Source organism: Pempheris klunzingeri, chromosome 23 (assembly GCF_042242105.1).
Source record: "Pempheris klunzingeri isolate RE-2024b chromosome 23, fPemKlu1.hap1, whole genome shotgun sequence".
NCBI lineage: Eukaryota > Metazoa > Chordata > Actinopteri > Acropomatiformes > Pempheridae > Pempheris > Pempheris klunzingeri.
In genome coordinates this window covers 3,254,117-3,262,975 of record NC_092034.1, presented here as the reverse complement: position 1 = coordinate 3,262,975, position 8,859 = coordinate 3,254,117, and the positions used below count along the sequence as shown (strand labels likewise).

Genomic DNA, 8,859 nt, shown 5'->3' with positions numbered 1-8,859 from the left:
TCACCTGAACCAGCTCCAGCGGTAAAACTCTGCTTTTATATTCATGCCTGAGTCATAATAATCTAATTATATAATAATATGATAGTTTAACAGCCATGGAGTACTTTCTACTTTGAATAACTAAGTGCACTTCTTCTGATTATTGCTGATTGCCAACATGCTCCACGACGCTAGGTGGCGACGGAAGCCGTGAAGGAAACACAGGGAGCCAAGCTAGCATCACAAGAACAACAACACTGCTAGCACCGTTAGCTCGAACAAAAGCGAACTTTATTTTTTTCTTGTGGTTTGGGAAATATTAACAGGTGAGTAACGTTAGCATGGCTGACAGCCAACAAGGCGTTTATAATACGAGAGCACCGTATGTGCGTGTTTACATTACTCTGTTTTAGTTAGCTTGGAAGCTAACATTAGCTCCGCTAGCTTCTTTAGGCAGCAGCATTATCACCTACTAATTATTTATTCTGGTTTAATCCGTGAAATCGCTGCACGCAAAGAGTTTGTTATGTTACGGGAATAAACATGTAATTGTGATTAGATGTTGCTGCCATTTTTGTCTCTGCGAGTTAGTTAATGCTACAGTCAGCTAAGCTAGCTCTTAGTTTCCTGCACATATATATCCTTAATACAATGTTAGCTGCACTTAGACTTATTTAAAGCGGATTCTTGAGATGTTTTGTGCCTTTGCTGGGTGACAAATGGCATTTTAAGGTCGTTTACAGGTAGCTAATGTGAGTAATGTAACGCTATGTGATGCATGTGTTCGGGTTAAAAGGAAATACAGGTACACACAACCAAATGCAAATATTCGTCTCTAATGTGGTCAACACTTTGACACACGACAGCCTCAAGTCGTCATTTTGAAAGTTACTCATGGATATTTAATGTGACACTGTCATCATGCACCTGTGAGACCAAAAACTAGCATGTCAAATCAGAGAGGTTCACATTTCTGAGCAGAGAGAAGTTGTGAACAATGACCAGTTTACACTAGAAATTGTAATAAATAAGAAATATGCATGTGGACACACGTATATTACACCTATTTCAGTGTAATTTTACCTGAATCACTGACACTTTGCAGCCTTTTCGTGTCTTAATCTTTAACATCATGATCCCACTAAGACTTCAGTAGTTCAATCAGTGCTTCATCCTAGTTTACTGGTAGTATTTACGGTGTGTATATACACTACTCACTAAAAGTTAGGGATATTCGACTTTCCGGTGAAATATATGGAAAATGTACAAAGTGAATGCTACAGTGATATTATATCATGAAAGTAGGGCATTTAAGTAGAAGCATGCACTGGTGATTTCTTCATTTTAAACAATTTATTTGAAGAAAATCTACCAACAGTGGTAGGTATACCACAACAAAACATGTTCAGTGTCTCAATAAATTGGGATGTGGCCAAAGGACGTCCACTCCTCTCCTTTCTGTGACTCTTCCAGTCTCTGTATCACTGTTCCAACCTCCTGATGACACTCTGTGACCCTCTAAGCTCAGTGAACACCTCCGTCTGAGGACTTCCTGTTTGAAGCCTCCAGTGTTGAGGTGCTGCTGATCAACTGTTAGGTGTCGTCTTGGTCTCATGATGTCAGAATGTGAACAGCAGGATGAGGAGGACTGTTTAAATACCAATTCTAACTGAAGCAGGAAATGTATTGGTGGATTCATGGATCAAACCTGTTGTGAATGTTGCTGTTAAGCTTCTTGTTAGAGAACAGCAGCTGGTGCAGAAAGTACTGAGACACTGAACAGTTGGACATGTGCATTCAAAAGTTTAGAGAAGGTCACATTAAGTTCACCTGGAAAGGTTAGAATGCATTTTAGGTTCTTGGAAACTGTAGGAAAAGTAAGAAACCAAATTTTTATGTAAGAAAAGCACACGTTAATAGCTGCACTACTACTACTGTAGTGAACGAGCAATGCCATGGTTTGTTTCTGTTTATCTTTAGTTTTTTTTTTTAGTTTTTATTGCCCCTCATCCCTAAAAGCTTGTGACTGCACGTTGTATGTTGGAAGAAGCCATTAGATGACTATTAGAGGGCGTACAGTGGAGTGTTTTTAGGGTCTGTTTCATCACGTCTTGTGTTTTTCATCTTTGGTCGCCAATGCAGGTACGCTGGAATTTTCTGATACCCACTCGGACATGTCATATGTCTTCATCAACGACTCGTCGCAGACCAACGTGCCGCTGCTGCAGGCCTGCATTGATGGAGACCTGCCTTTCGCCAAGAGGCTCCTGGAGACGGGATGCGACCCCAACATCCGAGACAACCGGGGCCGCACGGGCCTCCACCTAGCCGCCGCACGAGGGAACGTGGACATATGCCGCCTCCTACACAAGTTCGGTGCAGATCTGCTGGCCACTGACTATCAAGGGAACACAGCCCTACATCTGTGCGGTCATGTGGATACTATACAGTTCCTGGTTTCCAACGGGCTGAAGATTGATATCTGGTGAGAAAATCTCATTCTTTCAGGTTTTATAGAAACTTGTGTTTCTTATGGTTTTACCTTTCCGTCCCTGCTATTCTCCTTTGCTTTTAACTTAAACATTTAATCTCTTATGTTTGATTTTGCATTTGTATGTTGCCTTGTGGGCCTTGTGGGCACTGTTGCCTCACAACAAGAAGTTCCCGGGTTCAAATCCCCTTTTGAACCCAGGGTCTTCCTGTGTGGAGTTTGCATGTTCTCCCCATGCTAGCGTGGGTTCAAAGACATGCACATTGGGTTAATTCTTGACTCTGAAATTGCCCGTACGTGTGAGTGTGAGTGTTTGTCTGTCTCTGTATGTGAGACAGACATACAGAGTCTGTATGTGAGACTGTATGTGACTGTATGTGAGACAGACATACAGAGACAGACAAACACTCACACTCACACGTACGGGCAATTTCAGAGTCAAGAATTAACCCAATGTGCATGTCTTTGAACCCACGCTAGCAAGAGTCTCTGCCAAAGAGTCTCTGCCAAAGAGACACACATATTTTATGTCTTACGTCAGTCAGCCTTGACTCAGTAGTAGCTTCATACAGTTGGTGTTTCTTCTACCAGTATGCACAGTCAGTATATGTCAGAAAATGTCCCATTACAGAACCTGGAGCACTAAACCAGCACACTGGCACACTTCATCCAGGGGTCTGACCTTTCTGCGCTATGAAATCAGTGTGTCAGCCCTTTTTACAGAGACTGCACAACATTGTGTAAAAGACGTTCAGGGTGTCCAGGCTCCAGTGATCTTGGATCCAAAGCGTTGTGACGCCTAGTTTCCAAATCATTTCTAAATCAAGACTTTGTGTCACGTTATTGATTTCCTCAGTAAGTAGCTGTGTAGTAAGCAGGATGGTGTACATCGAGCAAAACAAACGTACAGGGTAAAGCGGGACCCTGAGGCGAAGGAGTGGGATCACCCTGTAACATTATCCCTCACATATTCATTTATATTTACATTTATTAATGACAAACTGTATGTGTGTCCTACTTTATACAAGGTAGTGGTACCAATTAAGGATTTGGTAGAATTTCAGTCGACCGATATTATCTGTGGTTGACTAAAGCCCAAATATGTACGTCCATAAAGCGATACGAGCTGGCTGCAAGAATTCCTAGAACTGGTCTGAAAGTCTGAATTAGCAAACTAGTTACCTGTGATTTCAGTTTAGTAGTGATGGGTAGATGAGGCCTCGTGAACCGTTGCGGCACATTACCCAAACTGTATAGATACTGTGTCGGTACTGTCCATCCATCCATTTTCTATACCGCTTATCCGTCAGGGTCGCGGGGGAGCTGGAGCCTATCCCAGCTGACTTCGGGCGAGAGGTGGGGTACACCCTGGACTGATCGCCAGCCAATCGCAGGGCCACATACATACAGACAGACAGACAATCACTCACTCTCACTCTCACACCTACGGGCAATTTAGAGTTACCAATTAACCTAATGTGCATGTCTTTGGATTGTGGGAGGAAGCCGGAGTACCCGGAGAGAACCCACGCTAGCATGGGGAGAACATGCAAACTCCACACAGAAAGATCTCGGGCTCAGACTCTCTCTCTCATTGTTATTTTATTCCCTCAGAGTCTCCCTGTGAAACTTAAAGCTTATTAAATAAACCTCAGTTTTATTGTGTACTATAAATATATGTATTTTGTAGTCTGACAACTGTGTGTCTTATTCTATGTAGAGAACAGTTTGACATGCAAAGATGTTGCTCATGTGACCACCACATGTCTAAGGTTAGCCAGCTAACTGTCCATTATCAAAGGCAAACTCACCGCAGACTTGCTGTCTGTGTTTCCTCTCGCACAGTTCTGTGACTCCTCGGTCTAACGGTGCCGTGTCTCTTATCCTTTATCACAGCAACCACAACGGGTCGACTCCTCTGGTGCTGGCGAAGAGACGCGGCGTCAACAAGGACGCCATCCGTCTGCTGGAGGGACTGGAGGAGCAGGAGGTGAAAGGCTTCAACAGGGGACCCCACTCCAAACTGGAGACCATGCAGATGGCCGACAGCGAGAGGTAAACGATGACGGACGGAGGAATAACACCTAAAGCAGGTTTAAACCAGGCTAATTCATGGTCATTCCATGTGGTTTATTGCGTCAAAATCAAACATGGAGTCCAAGGGCCACTGATGCACCATGGGTTAGAAGAAGGCCATTGTCCATGCAGAGTTTCTGGGGTCCACATGGTTTATTTTCACCACAAAGTGCCAGTTAGGTTTGTCTCTGATGTCACGCATGTGCTGGTAACAGTATCATCCACAGACTGCAAGACCTAAGGCATGATGGGAAACACCTGACTGATCAAACAGCTGATTGGCTCTTAGCTGTGACCACAAACACCACATTTTGTAGAATATCAATATATAATCCAAATATTTACCGCTAGATTGTATTGATTAGATACTTTATTTGTCCCCGAGGGGCATGAAAGTAGCTTAAAAACACAACAGACAAAAAGCAACACTCACAGCACAGCACACGTTCCCACATAACAAACACATGAATCATTTATATTATGTAACACATCATGGATTAACAGATTTCAAATCGTGCAAACATTGTGGTGTCGTGCTGAGCAATGAAGGTTTATCTTAAAACAAACATCTGTGGTTAATAATACTGATAAGAGGAAGAAGAAGTCAAGATGGGCAATTACAAAGTGCTCATAAAAAGGTTAAAAGGACAAAGGATAGAAGACAATGCCAGACACGACACACACGTTCCCTCATAGAATAGGATAGAATGCCCTTTATTGTCATTATACTAGTGTACAATGAGATTGGAGAGCTTCTCCTTTCCAGTGTGAGTCCTAAAAGAATATACATGGTAAAAAGACAAAACAAAAGTACAAATATATAAGATAAATTAAGAGTTAAATAAGGTAAGAAACTGCACAGTGTGTATAGAGTATTGCATTGTAGGTATGTTGCACATTGTAGGTATGTTGCATGTGAGAGTTCAGGGAGGTGACTGTTTGTCCTCGCCCTGATGCACCTGTAGGGACAGCCTTTGATGTGGTGTTTTTTGGTACTGGTATCATTGTGTCACGTCGTTCTCCTCTACATTGAGTGGGGGTGTGCTGGAATCTGGCAGGGCTGGAGCAGTAACAGTTGAATAAGGAAAACAACAATGAACATTACAGGGAAAGTAACTCACCGTCACTCTTCTCACATGCCCTGAGGCTGACCCTCCACCCTGCACTGCAAACCGTCAGAGCGGTGGCTCTGTAAGCTGTTACTGGTTACTGTGGTTACTGTAAATAAATGACTGATTGTTCTTCCTGTCCATAGTGGCTACAATGAGATCTCTCCTAGCGCTTTAGCGAGGACCAAGACTGCAGTTTTAAAACCCTCAAGCTTGGCATTTTAGCTGTCGCCATCTTAGTTTTTTGGTGCCAGAAGTTGTGTTCATTCTTACCCTGCTTTGTGGTCCATTATACTCTAAAAGGGGCCATAATTCATCATGCTGGATTGAAGAATGTTTGAAGCCGACTGATCAGGAAGCTGACTCCGCTTCTTCATACGGTCTGTGGTAAAAAAAAAAAACAACACAATCTGAAGTTTAGCTAAAGCTAACACGAGGCTTAGTCTGAGTTATTCAAAGGGATTATCCAAAGGCACAGTGCTTTGTGTTTTCAACGCATGTGCTCCTTTGTATACACTCGTTCCAAAAAGATCAAACTAAACTAAACTCAGACACAAAACAAGCTGCCAGAGTAGCAAATAACTGTCTGTGCACGCTCAGATACACTGCATCTTCACTGTCCATCCACCTGCTGTCAGTCTGCACGGAAAAAAACAGAGAGAAAATGTTGCGAACAACGGTTTTACGTTTGTGGCGAGTGCCAACAAAATGTGACAAAGTGAGGACTGTGGGTTTTAGGAGGGAATATCCCCAGTGACAGTGTGAACAGGAAGAACTGTTACACCAACCAGCAGCTCTCTCTCCATCTGGTCTGTGTGTATGAGGCAAAGTAAGGTGTGAAGAGCTCACGTCTGTCTGTCTGTCTGTCTGTCTGTCCGTCCCAGTGCCATGGAGAGCCACTCCTTACTCAACCCCAACCTGCAGAGCAGCGAGGGCGTCCTGTCCAGCTTCAGGACCACCTGGCAGGAATTTGTGGAGGATCTGGGCTTCTGGAGGGTCCTGCTGCTGCTGGTGGTCATCGCCCTGCTCTCCCTGGGTATCGCCTACTACGTCAGCGGGGTGCTGCCTTTCTCCACCAGCCAGCTGGAGTTGGTGCACTGAGGGGAGGAAGAGGGAGGAAGGCGGTGAGAAAAAAGAAGCATGGGGGGGGGGGAGCCAGTTAAAGAAACAAGTGAAGTTCTTTGCTTTTGGCTGTTTCTTGCAGGACAGAAACCCAGAATTTTGTTCATTTGCAACCCAGATCTCGATGGGGAAACCTCATATTGTAATGTTAGTACAAATATTTCTAAAAAAGCAGCGATCAAAAAGAACAAAACTTACTTTCTCAACCTTGAGGTAACAGGAAGACCCAGGCAGAGAGGCTCTTTGTTAACAGTGCTTAATATTTCCCCCTAAGAAAACATCCCAGCTTTTAAGTCAGAGTGAGGCGACGTCACGCACTCACTAACTTTCCATGCAGTTATACAGTGAGCCCTTTCATTCCCTTCATCCTGTATCTTCTGTTACAAGCTGTATATTGCCAAGATTTTGTATCTTTTATTTACTTGTCTGTCTGCTCTGTCAGCCGTGTTATTTATCAAATATCTCCCGTGTTAAGTTTCCTGCACACCGTATGTTTTTACTGCCCCGCCTTTTACCATCCAGTTATTCTCTAACTCCGACCGGGAAAGCAGTCCCGGTGTGGTGACGCGTGCAGGAGTGTTGTATCGTCTGCTTACGTCCAGATTAGAGAAGCACCTTGACTGCGTGCCTTTGTCAGAGAAAGCTTCACGTTTCCCTGCAGCTCATTAAGACATTCCCTCCAGAAGCATGCGGCTTTGTTGCATTAAAAAAAATCTCCCCCGTCGTTGTAAAGGCACGATGCTCCTGTAGGATCCTGGCAGCAGATTAATGATAATAACTTGTTTTGTTGTATATTCTTTATATGTCCTTGTAAACCATGTGGTTTTTATTTCTTGTAGTTTTTCCGCTGTTGATTTTCTGTGTACAATAACGCATTTGAAGTGAATCCTAATTTAATGTGGAAAATGAATAAAACCATGTCTGTATGAATCTAACCGACAAAGGCTCCATCCATGTTGTCAGAAACTTTTTTTTCTCCCTGTTGCTCACTGCATTAAAACACCAGCTGCTGTGTTACCAGGGTCAAGGTGAACCGGAGGTAGAACCATATAGAATTATAGTTGTGTTGTCTAAGAGTGAAACTCAGGCGGATGTGTTCAAGTAACTATGTCTATAAATACAGAAGGTGGAAAGTGAAGGAAGTGAGTTCACTTCCTCACAATTCAACCGCAGTGATTATTGTATTATTCTAAAAATAGCACAAAAATATTGTATTTTAGCCTGTATTTGTCTGGAGTTCTGGCAAAATAATGCTCAATTGGTATTTAGCAGCTCCTGCTGTCAGGGTCACCCAGAAATGTCCACACCTCTACGAGCTTTTATGATTATTCTGAGGCGAGGTCTGAATTTAGAGGGGGCAGGGTTGTTTTTCCCTCCTGCGTCTGAGTCATTTCATCATCCGTCACACTCAATCTGAAATATGTTACATGCAAGAGTGAATCTAGAAAATGAAACGCAGTGAAAACTGTACCACAATGTCACAATACCAGCTCTGCAGAGCGTAGCGCATCCACCCAAAGCTCCTGTTCTTAGCTCCTGCATGTCTCCATCCAGAGCTCCTGTTCTTTTCTCCTGCATGTCTCCATCCAAAGCTCTTGTTCTTAGCTCCTGCATGTCTCCATCCAAAGCTCCTGTTCTTAGCTCCTGCATGTCTCCATCCAAAGCTCTTGTTCTTAGCTCCTGCATGTCTCCATCCAAAGCTCCTGTTCTTTTCTCCTGCATGTCTCCACCCAAAGCTCCTGTTCTTAGCTCCTGCATGTCTCCATCCAAAGCTCCTGTTCTTAGCTCCTGCATGTCTCCATCCAAAGCTCTTGTTCTTAGCTCCTGCATGTCTCCATCCAAAGCTCCTGTTCTTTTCTCCTGCATGTCTCCATCCAAAGCTCCTGTTCTTTTCTCCTGCATGTCTCCACCCAAAGCTCCTGTTCTTAGCTCCTGCATGTCTCCACCCAAAGCTCCTGTTCTTTTCTCCTGCATGTCTCCATCCAGAGCTCCTGTTCTTTTCTCCTGCATGTCTCCATCCAAAGCTCCTGTTCTTTTCTCCTGCATGTCTCCATCCAAAGCTCCTGTTCTTTTCTCCTGCAT

The 8,859-nt window shown here is 43.7% G+C and overlaps 1 protein-coding gene across 1 annotated transcript; it reads left to right on the top strand.

Moving 5' to 3' along the window:
* The first annotated feature begins 209 nt into the window (after positions 1–209).
* On the top strand, positions 210–7,705 carry ankrd46b (ankyrin repeat domain 46b). The gene is made up of 4 exons (XM_070854697.1): positions 210–305; positions 2,122–2,464; positions 4,367–4,525; positions 6,540–7,705. Exons 2-4 carry the CDS (start codon positions 2,154–2,156, stop codon positions 6,754–6,756), a joined length of 687 nt encoding a protein of 228 aa, XP_070710798.1. The 5' UTR covers positions 210–305; positions 2,122–2,153; the 3' UTR covers positions 6,757–7,705.
* Positions 7,706–8,859: the final 1,154 nt, after the last annotated feature.

What these genes read in the sequence shown, in the direction of transcription:
- ankrd46b (XM_070854697.1), top strand. Translation starts at nt 2,154, where the DNA reads ATGTCATATGTCTTCATCAACGACTCGTCGCAGACCAACGTGCCGCTG. An exon ending in GGGCTGAAGATTGATATCTG is followed by an intron (nt 2,465 to 4,366) that starts GTGAGAAAATCT and finishes CCTTTATCACAG; the next exon opens with CAACCACAACGGGTCGACTC. An exon ending in CAGATGGCCGACAGCGAGAG is followed by an intron (nt 4,526 to 6,539) that starts GTAAACGATGAC and finishes TGTCCGTCCCAG; the next exon opens with TGCCATGGAGAGCCACTCCT.